Here is an 18,858-nt window from a genome sequence, read left to right on the forward strand (position 1 = left end):
GTTTATATTATAAAATTATTTATGTATGTTTATACTCGACTCCACGTTCTTCTTTTGTTAGAGTTTTTGAATTCCTTCCAAATTTTAAAGTTTTGTACCAAAAACAGTTTTTTGTTACAAAATTGTTATTTTTGCAATAAAAAATAATATTTTATCCAAAAATCGATCAATTTCGTTTATTAATGACTATAAATCTTTAATAACCCACATTTCGAAGTTTCATTATAAAAATTTAATATAAAAAAGTGTTCGGTCAGAGCAGGGATTGAACCCACGACCCTAACCACTAACCACTGCTCCACGTGGCAAACAAATGTATGTTTCTGTTAAATAATGTTATGTTTGCATGGGCTCGTGGGCGCTGCAAACTATGCTATATAATTGTAACTTATAACGATAATTATCTGCTGGTGACCATAACAGCTACGTAGCCCAGTGGATAGTGTGTTGGCTTACAAACTGTATGGTCCTCGGTTCGATTCTCCGTGCAGGCGAAAGGTAAAATTTAAAAAAATTTATAAAAGTTAATAATTTCTTCAACATTATTTGTATTACAGAAAAAGGTGCCAAGAATTAAAATATTTCGTGGAAGTGAAAATTGCGAGTATGTTAGGGAATGAGCACAATCGTCTTTGGGAAAAATTCTTCCAAGCATATAATATTTTTGGACTCAAAATGCTTCCAAACATATAATATGTTCACATAAAACAAACATATTAATGTTTCGGCAGTATCCAATAATATATGTGCTTCCTGCAAAATATGTTTGGAACATATGTTAAAGAAGCGATTTTTTTTGAGGGTGCACAAATGACATATTTGAAATGTTTTCAAACACGAATGATTTTGTTATTGAAAATAATTTGAATTGCAATTTTATTAATACGATTACAATTGATCGTTTGGAATCTTTGGGAGAAGAGTTCAAGAAATATTTTCAGCCAGATATTAACAGTCATTTTGATTGGGTGCAAAAACCATTCAATGAATCGATTCAAAACATCATACATCTTCCATTAAAAGCTCAAAAAGTATTCGCGGAACTTTCGAGCGATAAAAAATTTAAAGCTAGAATTTGCCCAAACAAACTTAAATTCTTTTTGGATCAAGGTTAAAGGCGAATTTCTTTTTGCTATCACATACTTGTGCGAATCAGCGTTTTCAACGCTTGTTGCAATTATGTTTAATCAAAAAATCGTTCTTGCCTTATTGATGTTGAAAAAGCCCTGAGACCTGCGCTATCCGAAATAATCCCGAGATTGGATCTACTCTGTAAATTAATACTTTTACTTTTTACTTTTTTTTTTTTGTTTTTGCTTCTGAATTTTGATATTAATTTTAATTTTTTGTAATAAGAAATTTATACTGAATATGTTAATCTGTATACATTCTTATTATTTTAAATACATTTTATATAAAATCAATAGAACCTGCATTTACAAAATTAAATTATACTTTGTTGGGGTCACTAAAAATTTCGTATTACGAAAATGGGTCACGTAACAAAAAGTTTAAGAAGCCATGGTTTAGGGTATAAAAAAATATATTCACATTTTGAAAACACATTCTCATAAAAATTTAATTGTCTTAACTATGAGTATGTTTGTAATAAAAAAAAAATCTATCACAAAAATTAATTGTATCAATCGAATCAATTAATTTTGTAATTACGCTGGCGATTGTTATTATCATTCCTGTGATTGAAGAAATTTCACTAAGCAATTAATTGGATAAATTAATTTCGTAATTTTAGATAACAAAAATATTTTTGTTCTGTGCATATACGCGAAATATCGTTGAAATTATTTGTGAAAAACTAATACAACTATTCCGTATTGGTTTTTGACAAGAAAAGAAATATATATAAACGAGATAATATTGGCTCCAAACTTAAATTAGTTTTTCCAATACAAATAAGCATCTGATTGTGGCAACCAAAAATTTTATACAAGACATACAAAATTTATGTTTTTTTTTTTTTGTTTTTGTATTTTTCCCCATTCATATTCGAGTATTATCTTTGCCTTGCATAAAATACACTTTATGCTGACATGAAGGAGGAACACATAAGTTTACCTAAGTTAAACATTTGCATTTCCATTTTGATGTGTGTCTTTTGCAGCCGCTACAATGCCCTTCTCCGGAAAATGCAATGTGCCATAAAATCCATTTGAATATGGCAAATCTAATTTGAAATTTATGGAAATGAGAATAAAAGAAATGGAATTGCAATCCAGTGACATTATCAGTTGCAACAAAAGTACTCATGAGTGGAAAAATTTCCATTGTTTTTTCTCTTAATGCCATGAAATAAGGATGATATTACCGCCAGTGAAGAAATTGTAACTGTAAATGGAACCCACCTACAGATATCAGGGACATAAGGATATCTCGATTAAAGAAATAAGTGAAGGTTGTTTTTTTTTCCTACATTCTGGGGTGTAAAATTGCACTGCCACTTAAGTCACAATATTAGCTTTTCCTTGTTGCTTTTGTTGCATCCAATAAGATTGTAACACCTTAAGGATTGGTGTAGTAAGTGCAAGGATATTCAAGGATATTTGTGTTTTTATCGGTGACACTACTTCATTTGATTAACACTTACAATTTCATGATAGATGATGAAGCTTAATGTACTAAAAAAGGATTAAGATAAATGAAATGTACTAAAATTACAAATAGGACACGCTAATACTGACAAGCTAGGGAGCCACTGTGGTGCAATGGTTAGCATGCCCGCCTTGTATTCAAATCTTCTCTAAATGGTTTCACAGAAATGTGAATCGCCGTTCGGGCTCGGTTGTGAAAAGGAGATCCCTTGTCATTGAAATTAACACAGCTATATTAAAGTCGTATGGGTCTTGGATATTATCTTAAATCTCTCTTGTAAAAGTTCGAAGAAAGCTGATGCAAAATTGCTTTCTCCAAGTGGTAAAAAGGTAAACTACGAAGATCGTTGGATTGAAGTACATACATACATATAATATGATGACTTTTGCTGTGAATACAAATGGTGGATATTCGTTTAATACCGGGTCTGTCGTTAATTGTAGTACTTACACATAAAACAAAAGTATGTTCATGATAGAGTAATTTCATATACAGGAATTTATATTAGTAAATATAATAAAACATACTCTTCTACATTTGAGCAAATTCAGGAGGAGACTGCCAAAATGGGTCTGGAAGTAAATTACGAAAAGACCAAGATGATGTTATCAATGCGCAAAACGTCGCACCTCGACTCGGGCCAACTGTGTAACTAGAAAACTACAACTTTGAGTTAGTCAATGATTTTATTTACCTCTGCAAAACAAACGAGATAAAACGGGGAATCATTTTGGCCAACAAGTATTATAACATTGTTCACTTCTCGCTGGACGACAATATCACTCTCTAAGAAACGTATACTGTCCGTGTTTTTATATGGATGTGAAGCATGGGTACTTCCGCAAGCAGATTAAGCAGTTCTTAAAGTTTTCGAGAGAAAAATTCTTCGCAAGATCTATGGGTCAATCGAAATCGTACGAACCACTAGCTTTACCATTTATACTCAAGCTTCAACTATAAGGACTGCATGCAAAGAAAAAAAAGTGTATTGAAAACGTTTTTATTTTGTGAAAGGTTTTTGAATTTCTTCGAAAATGTCAAACTTTTATCACCAAAAAAATGTTTTTGTTACAAAATTTTTATTTTTGCAATAAAAAAATAATCACAGTCCATTTCTTTAAATGAAGCTCTGTTCTTTTCTAACTTTAAGTCTTTAAAAATACACATTTTGAAGTTTCATAGTAGTGCCGGACATCTTTTTCGAAATCTTGTGAACATTTTTGGAATATAAGTAAAATTAAATTATTTCCGTTTCCAAAAGTTGTATGTTTCTGCTAAATAAAGTTTCTTAACATCGACTCATGGGCGCCCAAAACTATGCTCTATAAATATAACTGCTTAACTGTATGCGTTGCTTCGCGGCAATTGTCTGCTGATGAAAATAACAGCTGTCCAGTGGATAGTGTGTTGGCTTACGAATTAAATGGTCCAAAATTCGATTCTCCATCCAGGTACATGGTATTCGTATATGGTATTTAATAACCATGCAAAAATTGGTATACATCGGTCCATAATTATATAGTCCCCATATAAGCCAATCCCCCGATTTGGCTTGCGGAGACTCTAAGAACAGCAAATTTCATCAGATCGGGCTGAAATTTGGTACATGGTGTTAGTATATGGCCTCTAATAACCATGCAAAAATTGGTCCACATCGTTCATATTTAATTATATATAGCCCCCATATAAACCGATCCGCAGAGTTGGCTTGCGGAGCCTCTAAGAAACGTAAAGATCATCCGATCCGGCTTAAATATAGTACATGGTGTAAGTATATGGTTTTTAACAACTTTGCAAAACTTGGTCCACATCGGTCCATAATTATATATAGTCCCCATATAAGCCAATCCCCCGATTTGGCTTGTGGAGACTCTAAGAGCAGCAAATTTCATCCGATCGGGCTGAAATTTGGTACATGGTGTTAGTATATGGTCTCTAATAACCATGCAAAAATTGGTCCACATCAGTCCGTAATTATACATATCCCCCATATAAACCGATCCTCAGATTTGACCTCCAGAGCCTGGTGGATGAGCAAAATTCATCCGATTCTGTTGAAATTTGGTACGTGGTGTTAGTATATCATCTCTAACAACCATGCAACAATTGGTCCATACCGGTCTTAATTATATAACCCCCATTTAAACCGATCCCCAGATTTGACCTCCGGAGCTCTTGGAGGAGCAAAATTCATCCGATCCGGTTGAAATGTGGTACGTGGTGAAATTTGGTACAGTGCGCTAGTATATGGCCGCTAACAACCATACCAAAATTGCTTCATATCGGTCTATAGTTATATATAGCTGATCCCCAAAAATAATCTATCAAAATGTTATTACTATAGAAAATTTTTTCAACATTTTTTTACTATACAAAATTTTGTCAAGATTTTATTTTTATAGAAAAGTTTGTCAAAATTTAATATCTATAGAAAATTTTGTCAAAATTTTATTACTATACAAAATTTTTTCAAGATTTTTTTTCTATAGAAAATTTTGTCAAAATTTTATTTCTATAGAAAATTTTGTCAAAATTTTATTTCTATAGAAAATTTTGTCAAAATTTTATTTCTATAGAAAATTTCGTCAAAATTTTATTTCTATTGAATATTTTGTCAAAATGTTATTTCTATATTATAATAATTTTGTCAAACTGAATTATATACGTATGTAATCGGCTTTTTTTGTTTAATATATACCCCATATGAACTAACTTACAATTGAGAAGACGGTGTTAGGAAGTTTTAAGATATCTTGCCATCGGCAAGTGTTACGGCAACAAAAGTAATTCGATTGTGAATGACAGTCTTTAGTACAAGTTTCAATGCAATCCATGGTGGAGGGTACATAAGATTCGACCTGGCCGAACTTTCAGCCGTATATACTTGTTTTTCTTTGAAGTATATCTACCCGAAAATGGTGGACTTCAAATGCAACGCGTTTTTTCTCCTTTTTCCCACTACATGAAGAGATGGCGTCAAAGCCAAAGAGCTTACACTAAATATAAACATTTCACAAAACTTACCGGCAATCTAATTTCAAGGCAGCATCCTTTTGTCCAGCAACCGAAATCATTTGATCCATTATACCACACGGCATACCAACGAAATTATGCTCAGCAGCTTGGCAAATTAGAGCTCGTTTAGAATCACTGCACCAACGTTTGATAGGACCCACCACGTCAGTTAGCATAGTCACGCCGAGTCAAACATAAAATTCAACAAAAATGCATACCGAAAATTAGCGAAATATCATAAAGAGAAACATTTATGGGAATAAAATACATTAGGGTGTATCTACGACGAATATTTTGTTACATGTCGAGTCAAACATAAAATTCAACAAAAATGCATACCGAAAATTAGCGAAATATCATAAAGAGAAACATTTATGGGAATAAAATACATAAGGGTGCATCTACGACGAATATTTTGTTACATGCTAATCATATAGTAGGATTACAGAAGTGCAAAGACGGAGCTCACCTGCACGGACGAAAATTTTTAGCACATTATTTTTAAGTGCAAGCATATAATGTTCATATACTAGCATAACATTTTTGCGACATATATGTTAATATGTTAGAACATATTCTGTTTGGGACATAACATTTTTTTATACCCTCCATCAAAGGATGGGGGTATATTAACTTTGTCATTCCGTTTGTAACACATCGAAATATTGCTCTAAGACCCCATAAAATATATATTCTGGGTCGTGGTGACATTCTGAGTCGATCTGAGCATGTCCGTCCGTCCGTCCGTTGAAATCACGCTAACTTCTGAACGAAACAAGCTATCGACTTGAAACTTGGCACAAGTAGTTGTTATTGACGTAGGTCGGATGGTATTGCAAATGGGCCATATCGGTCCACTTTTACGTATAGCCCCCATATAAACGGACCCCCAAATTTGGCTTGTAGACCCTCTAAGAGAAGCAAATTTCATCCGATCCGGCTGAAATTCGGTACATGGTGTTAGTATATGGTCTCTAACAACCATGCAAAAATTGGTCCACATCGGTTCATAATTATATGTATCCCCCCTATAAACCGATCCTTCCATTTGGTTTTCGGAGCCTCTAAGAGAATCTATTTCATCCGATCCGGCTTATATTTGGTACATGGTGTTAGTACATGGTCTCTAACAACTATGCAAAAATTGGTCCACATAGGTCAATAATTATATATAGCCCATATATAAACCGATCCCCCGATTTGGCTTGCAGAGCCTCTAAGAGAAGCAAAATTCATCTGATTCAGTTGAAATTTGGTACAAGGTCTTAGTATATGGTCCATGCAAAAAGTGGTCCACATCGGTGCATAATTATATATAGCCCCCATATAAACCGATCACCAGATTTGACCTCCGGAGCCTCTTGGAATACCAAAATTCATCTGATTCAGGTGAAATGTGGTACATGGTGTTAATATATGGCCTCAAACACTCATGCAAAAATTAGTCGAAATCGGTCCATAATTATATATAGCTCCCATATAAACCGATTCCCAAATTTGACTTCGGTGCCTTTTGGAGAAGCAAAATTCATCCGATCTGGTTGAAATTTGGCACGTGGTGGTAGTATATGATATTTAACAACCATGCTAAATGTGGTCCATATCAGTCCATAATCATATATAGCCCCCATATAAACCGATCCCTACGTACCGTGCAAAAGTCCATATCGATTCGTAATTATTTGTAGACTTGCCTACACATACCTTTTTTGTCTAATATATACCAGGTATGGACTAACTCACAATTTAGAAAACGATGTTAAGAAGTTGTAAGATACCACAACCCAAGTAATTCGATTTTTTATGACAGTCTTTCGTAGAAGTTTCTACGAAATCCATGGTGTAGGGTACATAAGATTCGCCCTGGCCGAACTTATGGCCATATGTACTTGTTTTCTTTCTTTTCAATGAAGTCATTTTGCTTTTACAGTTAAAAATTTGGCTTACAAATAGTTGTCTTTGCATGAAAGATTTTTTATTTTTTTATTAATGTCAAGTTGACAAGTTGAAAAAAGCAGCAAAAACGTATAAATTCAATTTTGCCTCCTAGTATCAAGTACGCAAACTTCAAATTTAAAAGAGAATTGTGTCTTAAATACATCTTTATTTCAATTATACCCTTCTTTGGCTCGGAATCAATACCAAAATCAGTAGTGTAAAGACATAATCTTAGGAACCTGGCATGTCTTCGTTTTCAGTGTGAGAGTTGCAAACATACACAAATCACGAAATTAATTGATCCAATTAATTTTTAATTGAAATGTCTTCAATCATAGAAATGATAGTATCAATCACCAAAGCCAATTAAAAAATTAATTGATACCACTAATTTTTGTGATTGATTTTGTTTTCAATTAAAAAATTTGTTGAATCAATTAAAATTTTAATTCAATATTTTTGAAAACTCAATTGTAATATTAATTTGGAAAGTTTTGCGACATATTATTTTTTCTGTGTATGCGGCAACTTATAATACCGTGGTCCACAATTGGGTACAGTGCATAACAATTTCATAAACATTATATGCACCCATAATCATTTATACAAATGCAATATATCTTGTATTGAAATTTGAAATGATGTGTTAATTTTTTCATAAAATGAGGAGGTGATCTGAGTGGTATAGGCTTGTGAGATGAGTGTGTGGGTTAAGGGGTCCTTGCAAAAGTAAGGTTTCATGGGACAACAAGGGCCATGGAAGGGAGGGCAAAATGCGGGGGCAAGAGACCAAGCTCCCACCGACGAATAGTGTGTTTTGTTTAGTGATCGTTTTTTTTTTTGTCAATTTGTAGTTTTCATATTTCAATTAGTGTTCGTCTCTCAGGGCTAAGGTTGGTGGGTTGGGACCAACTGGGATGTTATGTTGTGAGCTGCTGGAAGCCGCTTTAGTGCCATTAAAAGGGGCACGTAACAGTATGGCAAAGAGGCATAGGGCATAACAATTTCATAAACATTATATGCAACCATAATCATTTAAAACCAAAAAATATTTTTGATTACTTAAATTCATTGGAAACCCTTTATGAACACTACTCATAATCCATTTTTTTTTGTACTTGTGTTTTCCGAAAGGAACTGAGATTCTTGAAACGATTACATTTGTATATTCTCCTTCGACTTATGCTTGCTTATCCACTTTTTGTGCTTTATTTAAACTAACAGATATTTAAAATTATATCACCCGCATATGTTCCCCAGGGATATCCTAATAAAATTTCATTTAAATCTGGTGTTTCAAACAAACATTGACTGCAGTTGCAGCGAATGTTTATTTCAAAGTTTACTTTTGTAAATAGCCCACAACCCTCCGTGTGGCAGTTTGTTTGGCAATGGACAAGAAATTTTCACTGAAACCAAACGAAAAATAAAACTCTGAAAAATACTAGGACAAGATTTACCTTTCGACTGTGTGGCCCGTAAAGTGTTCGAGGAATGTCAATGTGGCCACTTCAATGGCAGCGCTTGACGATAAACCGGCCCCCACAGGCACATTACTCACAATGACCGCATTGAAACCATTCACAACTTGTACACCAACGCTCGCCATAAAACTGTGGATTACACCTTTTACATAGTTTGCCCATCTGGAAAATTAACAACGCCACAAATCCACCGTCATCGTCATCATCATCATTAGCAACAGGATCGTCCCAAACACATAGGGGTCATGATACAAGCGTTTCAAGAAAGAGAGAGGAAAAGAAAATACATAAAAATTATTACAAAGGGACATTTTAAAGTTTTAAATAATGTATAAATAATAATAAAATAATTTGCTGTCAAAATATTTTTTTGTATAATTATAATACAATCATATATTTGATATTAACATTTACAAAATTTTTTGATTACTATAATCAAACTGAGATATGAAATTTTCAATAATATACCCATTGGAAATTTCCTAAACATATTAAGTGAAGTAGTTTTTGAGTTTGTGATAAAAAGATATTTTACTTCCAGATATACATCGTTTTTGGATCTGTGACACAGTAAACTCAAAAAATTGATTTGGTACCGAGTTTCTAGACAAAACCCACAGTTTCAGAATAAGTACGGATGATGGTTGTCGGCCAATCCGGAATTTAAATACCCACCACTATGCATCAAATTTCGTAGTTTTCCTCGAAAAGCCCTCTTGGTGACGGATTACTTGATGGAGAATTTGATGGGATATACTCCCTGAAGAAGATTGATTTTAACGATACGGTTTTCGAAATTAAATTAAAATTTTCTATATATGGAGAGCTATAGCAAAACATGGGCCGATACACATCATACTCGGCACACCTGTCTATGGACTTCAAATACTTATAATTTCCTATGAGAGATGCAATACCAACCAATGGAACGATAGTCACCATACTGCATATACCTGCATGAGGGCCTTTAATACCTTTTGAATGCAAACTGCAGGCAAAACCCTTCAAATTGTGGTTTCTGGCATCCTAATAAGTGAAATTGAAAGATCGTTCTATATGGAAGCAATGCCAAAAATATAGTGGTGTGCAAAAATGAGTACATAATTAATTTTTTGTTCAATTCTAAACGAATAAAAAAGCAGTAATAGAGAAACTCAAAATATTTTAATTTTCCTTTATTCCTTCTTCAATTCTAAATAAAACAACAAAAAATCTCAAAACAAAAAGTAAAGAATTCAGAGAGATAAATAAACATAACAATAAAAACTCGCATGTACTCAATTTTGCTCTTCGTTACTTCGACCAGGCCGAATCTTATGTACCCTCCACCATGGATTGCATAGAAACTTCTACTAAAGACTGTCATCCGCAATCGATCCAAAACCGATGGCAAGGTATCTTAAAACTTCTAAACATCGTCTTCTCAATTGTAAGTTAGTCCATACTTATATAAAAGGCCGATTAAATACGTTACATACGTATTTAATCGGCCTTTTTTGTTTAATATAAGTATGGACTAACTTACAATTGATTCAATTCAGTTTGACAAAATTTTCTATAGAAATAAAATTTTGACAAAAATTTCTATAGAAATAAAATTTTGACAAAATTTTCTACAGAAATAAACTGTTGACAAAATTTTGTATAGTAATAACATTTTGTCAAAATTTTCTATAATAATAAAATTTTGACAAAATTTTCTATAGAAATAAAATTTTGGTAGATTATTTTTGGGGATCGCCTATATATAACTATTGACAGATATGGACCAATTTTGGTATCGTTGTTAGCGGATATATACTAGCGCAATGTACCAAATTTCAAACGGATCGGATGAATTTTGCTCCTTCAAGAGCCCGGAGGTCAAATCTGGGGATCGGTTTAAATGGGGGTTATATGTAATTAAGACTGGCTTGGTTATATATGTAATTAAGACCAGTACCAAATTTCAACAGGATCGGGTGAAGTTTGCTCTTTCAAGGGGCTCCGGAGGTCAAATCTGGGGATCGGTTTATATGGGGGCTAGTTGTAATTATGGACCGATATGAACCAATTCCTGCATGGTTGTTAGAGACCATATACTAACACCACGTACCAAATTTCAAACGAATCGGATGAATTTTGCTCAGCCATGAGGCTCCGGAGGTCAAAACGATATGAACCAATTCCTGCATGGTTGTTAGAGACCATATACTAACACCACGTACCAAATTTCAACCGAATCGGATGAATTTTGCTCAGCCATGAGGCTCCGGAGGTCAAATCTGGGGATCGGTTTATATGGGGGCTATATATAATTATGGATCGATATGGACCAATTTCTGCGTAGCTGTTACATATCATATACTAACACCATGTACCAAATTTCAGCTGGATAGGATGAAATTTGCTTCTCTTAGAGGCTGCACAAACCAAATCTGGGGATCGGTTTATATGGGGGCTATATATAATTATAGACCAATATGGACCAATTTTTCCATGGTTGTTAAAGACCATATACTCACACCATGTACCAAAATTCAACCGTATCGGGTGAATTTTGCTCCTTCAAGAAGCTCCGCAAGCCAAATCTGAGCGGATCGCAAGCCAAATCTGAGCAAGATCGGATGAAATTTGCTTCTCTTTAGGCTCCGCAAGGGATCGGTTTATATGGGGGCTATATATAATTATGGATCGATTTGGACCAATTTTTGCATGGTTATTAGATACCATATACCAACGCCATGTACCAAGTTTCAGCCGAATCGGATGAAATATGCTTTTCTTAGAGGCTCAGCAAGCCAAATCTGAGGGTCCGTTTATATGGGGGCTATACTTAAAAGTGGCCCATTAGCAATACCATCCGACCTACATCAATAACAACTACTTGTGCTAAGTTTCAAGTCGATAGCTTGTTTCGTTCGAAAGTTAGCGTGATTTCAACAGACGGGCGGACGGACATGCTTAGATCGACTCAGAATTTCACCACGACCCAGAATATATATACTTTATGGGGTCTTAGAGCAATATTTCGGAATGACAAAGTTAATATACCCACCATCCTATGGTGGAGGGTATAATTAAAATGAAAACGTTATCGCGCGATGTGGAGGACAATATAGTTTCCTTAACGAAATGCTACTCCCAAAGAGCAAACCAGAGGCCGCCGAAAACTGTTGACCGAAGCGGCAGAATAAGTCCGTAACGCCGATAAATACTACTGTTTCGAAAAATAAGCAAGTCAGTGAATGGACAGCAAGACGAGCGCTCCTCAACATTGGTTATGTTTCAGTTGTAAAAAAAAATAAACCTGCATTATCAGAAAAGAATCAAAAGGCGCGAATAAGTTTGCAAGAGAGCATAAAAATTGGGCGACAGATGACTGGAGACGTATTATCTGGTCAGATAAATCAAAATTTAACCGTTTCCAATCGGACGGTGCTCCATTTTTTGCTGGGATGGTGGTGGAAGCATCATGGTTTGGGGCTGCTTCACTTGGTGGCACATTAGGCCATTGCAGAAAATTGATGGTATAATGAAGAAGGAAGACTACCTCGCCATTTTGCAGACTCATCTTCCCGAGCTTGTTTACAAGAGTGTCTATCCTGAAGATGAAGTCGTATTTCAACAGGATGGTGATCCGAAGCATAATGCAAAAATAGTGAAAAAATGGCCCAGACCTCAACCCGATTGAGAATTTATGGTCAATCGTGGGAAGACGACTGGCATTGTTCAAAACAGCTCCATCAAAATTAGAAGACCTGTGGGAACGAGTACAGCTTAAGTGGCAAAATATACCAGATGAAATTATACAGGAATTGGTTGAAAGTATGCCAAAACGTATAAATATGGTATTAAAAAATGAAGGGTTATGGACCAAGTACTAGAAAATGTTCCAACTGACACCGGTATAGAAAAGAGCAAAATTGAGTACATGCGAGTATTTTTTGTTATGTTTATATATCTCTCTGAATTCTCTACTTTTTGTTTTGAGCTTTTTGTTGTTTTATTTAGAATTGAAGAAGGAATAAAGGAAAAATAAAATTATTTTGTGTTTCTTTATTACAGCTTATTTTATTCGTTTAGAAATGAAAAAAAAAAAATAATTATATACTCATTTCATCCATCCTATATCCCCCATTGAAAATAAACCGTCATTATAATGAAAAAAAATATTTAAAAAAAACCCCTTAATGCCATGTTGTTGCTTATTATGTCAGCTTTAAACATTTTAGAGCATAAGGAGAATAAAGACAAAGCTTTTGATATCAAACAAAATTAGTTAAAATAAGAGTTCAAAACATTCGCAACTAATACTAAGTGTCCATATAATTTTTAAAAAATTTACGTTTTTGTAACTTTAAACATAAAAATTTTAAAAGTTGATGTTATAGCGATGCCGTTTAAAGGATTTTGCGCGCCTTACAGGCATTCACAGGATTAAATTGTCAAAAATATCCTTTGGTTCAGGTTCATACATGGGTTATCAGGCTTTTAAAAAATTATAAGTTTTCGTTTTACAATTTCCGAAAAGTTCTCTATAAGAATCCATTGTTTTACCACCTTACTCGGGTGTCTGGGGTCATAATCTTACTGAATAATTCATGCTAATGGCAATATGAATTTGTAGATTTCCGTCAGCATAATACCTTTGACTCTATGAATCGTGCCAATAACTTTTCTAGAAAATGTCCTCAGACCATAATATTGTCCCCACCATGATTGACGGAACTTTTTCTATTTCTTGGATTAAGACTTTCCTTGGGATCTTAGTATCATGTAAGTTAAACTTTGATTCGTAGGAATATACAACACATTTCCTCTACTACTCAGGCCATTCAAGTTATTTTTATGGAAATTCCAGGATTTTATCTTTTCACTAATGATTATTATTTTTTTTAATTTGACTTTTGCGTTCTTGATTCTAGGAAACAAATTTAAATGTATTTTTTCCAGCTTTTTCTTCATCTGCTATCAAAGTCCTTTTTAAATGTATTAACGACAATTTAAATTTCCAAATTCAGACACGACTGCAAGTAGAAATTATGCTATGTTTAAAGTAAAAAACTTTTTTTAAATTTCATTAAATTTGAAGAACTTTTCAGAATTATTAAAGTCAAGTTGACCTTTGCCAAACTAAATTTTCTTTGGTATAAAGAAACCCACACTCAGTAAAAATGAGCCCTAATTTGTTTTGGGATTCAAGTTCATGCTAGTTACATTTTGTTGCGTCTCATATTCTTTGTGAAGTGTCGCCACTTTTGGGACAATGTTTCATTTGGGTTTCGGAGCTTATTTTCCTAGGCCCACTTTCATACCACCTTACATACCCTCGATCAACATTTGGCCCGCGAAGCATTTTGAGTTTGGGACTCATTTTCCTAGGGCCTATTTTCATGCTCATGCTTTAGATACATTTTGTTGGGGCTCATATTTACTACGAAGCGTCGCCCCACCTTTGAGGCCCTATTTCATTTAGGTTCAGGTGTTCATTTTCCTGGGGGCCCTCTTCATACCTCCTGATTAAGCATAATCCAACATTTCAACATTACTTATTTTCCTAGGACCCACTTCAATAAAGTTGGAAATTTTATTCTATAGGTTTTCAGAGGAACGATTTTATTAAAAATTTGGATTTTCATATAAAAGAATTAGTTTCTACTGGGATACAAATGCACAAATTTTAAATATGAAACAAAAATTAAGTATACGAAACTTATGAAACTCTTATTCGAAATTACAAAGTTTGGTCAACCTTCACTAAAGGTAATAATTTATAAAGAATATTTTACAATGATAATGTCATTCCAAATTCTAAGCATTTTATCTCACCCCACCTGGCACAAATTCAAATTTAAATGATGTACTTTTCGAATTTCACTTCAAATTTTCCCACGTAAAAGTTTATTTTTGGTAAAACAGGACAATAATACCTCCTTGTCACTTAGTTATTTTAATGTTTGTTTCTCTCAAAACTTTTGTCAGTGAATGTCCGATGACCGAAAGGGTCTAAGAGTTTTCCAGGTGAGTTAGTTATAGTTTAAACAACCAACTCTTATCTGACATTTTTGGGCTCTTTTGAGGTCAGTTGAAAGTTTTTGGGGGAGAAATTTGTTTGAACTGACTCGATTGTTTGTTGTAGCAATGAATAATAGTGCTGCTAGAAAGAATACTAGCAGCATTCTGATAAATCATAGTTTTCCATATTTTTCTACTTTTACTAAGAAATTTTATAATACAATGAAAGAAACAGACGGATTGAAAATTGATAGTATGCCTGGTTAAAACGAATTGATATGAAAGTACTATTTAGAAGAAATTTAAATGGGCGAAATTGAACTGGATCAACTAGGACATATACCCTAGGACAGTGTTGCCAGGGAAAATTTTTGGTTAACCCTACAAAGCCAAAAAAAGCTCACTACTTTCCCCAAAAAAATTTCCCTACAGTTTCCCCAACAATAATTTTCGTTAAATTTAAACAAAAATTACAAAACATATGGTTCTATGTGCTCTATTATCTTGAAATATATGAAAATGCAGTGTATATAACGTATAAATAAATTTGTATTCCGCCTATTAAAAATTCATTAATCACAAAAAAATACAGTTCCTTAAAGGAATTACGTTTTTTTAGATACATAGTCTCTCATTTGAAACTCACAAAGTCGCAAAATAATGTATAACTTAAATTTTTTGCCGAATGATTTTTTATGTGAAGCTTTGATTTACCATGTTGCTCGAGTTTTTATTTCACTTCAGAGAGATATCCTATACAGATTTCCCTTGCTAGCCATTCCCACTTAAATTTTTCTTTTCTATTACTTTTGATAGTTCCCAAAGACATTTTCCTATAAAATAATTAAAATAATATATAAATAATTAAAACGTATAGTTAAACAAAATTCCAAAATGTTATACCATTTTTCGCTGGAGTATTTTTATTGTTTCTTCTTCAGCCTTGCTGGCATCTAATTTTATCGGTTTATATGGGGGCTATATATAATTATGGACTGATATGAACCAATTCATGCATGGTTGTTGGATACCATATACTAACATGACGTACCAAATTTCAACCGAATCGGATGAATTTTGCTCTTCCAAGGGGCTCCGGAGGTCAAATCTGGGGATCGGTTTATATGGGGGCTATATATAATTATGGACCGATTTCGACCAATTTTTGCATGGGTATTTGAGGCCATATATTAACACCACATACCAAATATTAACTCAATCAGATGAATTTTGGTCTTCCAAGAGGCTCCGGAGGTCAAATCTGGTGATCGGTTTATATGGGGGCTATATATAATTATGAACCGATGTAGACCAATTTTTGCATGGTTATTAAAGACCATATACTAACACCACTTACCAAATTTCAGCCGCATATATATATATATATATATATATATATATATATATATATATATTATATATATATATATATATATATATATATATATATATATATATATATATATATATATATATATATATATATATATATATATATATATATATATATGTATATATATATATATATATATATATATATATATATATATATATATATATATATATATATATATATATATATATATATATATATATATATATATATATATATATATATATATATATATATATATATATATATATATATATAATTTATGAGGTCTTAGAACAATATTTCGATGTGTTACAAACGGACTGACAAAGTTAATATACCCCCATCCTATGATGGAGGGTATAAAAATTATTAAAAATTTTATAGAGTGAAAAAATCCCTACATTCCGCCGTTACGTCCTTACAAGGCGCTAAATATTAGAAAAAATCTACATGTAGGGAATTTCCCCTACTTCTGGCAACACTGTCCCAGGAGGTGTTCTAATAAATATTTATCCTACACAAAAATAAAAACAATGCATTCTTTTTCTTTCTCCACATAATTTTTCTTCAATACAACGCCTTTGCTGATTACACCTCATGAATAGTAGAAATGCGTTGCATCCGCAATTTAAGCTTTCAAAAATCTCCTAATTTTACAAATCTATGAAATCAATTCTTTTGTCAAAAAAAATTTAAAAATTGATGTCGACTGTTTGTAATAAATTTCCCTTTTTGTAATACATCGAAATATTCATTTCCGACTCTATAAATTATATATTCTTGATCAGGTATGAATTCTAAAATGATATAAGACGTCCAGGAATTTTGTACATATTTGTTTCTTGTCTGCAAACGGGGCAATTTCGAAGATGAGTTATAGCGGAGTAGGTTTTGATATAGCCCTCACTGAACTCCGATTTGGGATCTGAGCATCTAGACAATGCAATTTTCTCCCGATTTGCCTAAAACTGTTTGTGAAAAGGTATTTTAGGTCCGTAAAAAAGTGCGCAGAATATGGTGTATATTGGTCCATATTTTGGTACAGCTCCCATACACACCGATCTCCCAATTTCACTTTTTAGACTTCTAAAATCTGCAATTTTCATCAAATTTGCTTTAAATTGGAAATTTCAAATTTCATCAAATTTGCTTTAAATTGGAGATATTTTAGGTCTACAGTATTGTGGTCCATGTTTTGGTATACACCCTCACAAAAAATCGCTTCTGTAACATATACTCCCAAACATATTTTGCTTCAAGCATATACATTTTTGGGTATTGCCCAAACATTTATATGTTTGATCTCTACCAATATATAATATGTTTGAAAGCATATTGGTCTAAACAATATATGTTTGGGTAGTCTAAGTTCCAAACATTTTGTATTTTTGCATCCAAATTCAATAATGTTGTTATATATTTACAATCATAATGAATTATGAAAATAAACAGGTAATATAGGTGCTAACAACATAGGTTTTCGACCTGAATGCTCAAAATTTTGTTTCTGCCCAATTGTATATTCCCCGACATCTTTCTCACTTCCACGAGATTTTTTAGTTCTTAGCACCTTTTTCAAACATGTTATGCTAGTTTATGAACATTATATGCTTGCACTCAATAATATTGTGTTTAAAAATTTGTGTTCCAAACATATAATGTTTATAGCCAAACATATGAAAAACAGTCTTTTTCATCCGTGTATATACCCCATGTAGAACGATCTGCCGATTTGTCTTTGTGAACTAGAAACCGCAATTTTTCATCCGATTTGCCTGAAGTTGCAAATGCAGAGGTACTTTACGTCCATAAATAGGTGTGTCGAATGTGGTATGCATCGGTCCATGATTTCGTATAACCCCATTTAGACCCATCATCCGATTTGATATCTTGGAGTCCTAGATATAAGAAATTTTTATCCGATTTGCCTGAAAATTAAAATCGAGAGGTACTTTGGATCCAAATGTAGGTGTTCCGAGTATAGTGTGAATCGGTTCATGTTTTGATGTAGGCTTCTTGAGCTTCTAGAAATCGCAATTTTTATCCTATTTGTCTGAACTTGGAAATATAGAGGTATTTTAGGCCCATTAATAGGTCTACCAAATATGATGTGTCTCGGTCCATGTTTTGGTATAATCCCGATATAGACTGATATGGTGTGCATTGGTCCATACATAGAAAAAAAATTTCACGAAAAATGTTTCCAATTAAAATCTTAATTGAGTTTTAAAAAATATTCAATTAAAAAATTAATTGATTCAACAAATTTTTTAATTGATACAAAAACCAATCACACAAATTAATAGTATCAATTAATTTTTTAATTCGATCAATTATTTTTTTATTGGCTATCAATTAATTTTGTAATTGGCTGTCAATTAATTTGTTAATTGATACTATCATTTCTGTGATTGAAGACATTTCAATTAAAAAACAAGT

General features: G+C 33.0%; 1 protein-coding gene across 3 annotated transcripts in view; it reads right to left on the reverse strand.

The window, feature by feature from the left end:
* LOC142229803 (galactokinase-like) overlaps nt 1–18,858 on the reverse strand; it is a 154,810-nt gene that overhangs the window by 108,840 nt on the left and 27,112 nt on the right. For all 3 annotated transcript variants that reach the window (XM_075300382.1, XM_075300381.1, XM_075300380.1), the window contains exons 4-5: nt 9,024–9,209; nt 5,635–5,760 (exon numbers count right to left, since the gene is read on the reverse strand). In XM_075300382.1, the coding sequence (XP_075156497.1) occupies nt 5,635–5,760; nt 9,024–9,209 (312 nt within the window). The remainder of the gene's footprint in view (nt 1–5,634; nt 5,761–9,023; nt 9,210–18,858) is intronic.

Source organism: Haematobia irritans, chromosome 3 (genome assembly GCF_050003625.1).
Source record: "Haematobia irritans isolate KBUSLIRL chromosome 3, ASM5000362v1, whole genome shotgun sequence".
Lineage (NCBI taxonomy): Eukaryota > Metazoa > Arthropoda > Insecta > Diptera > Muscidae > Haematobia > Haematobia irritans.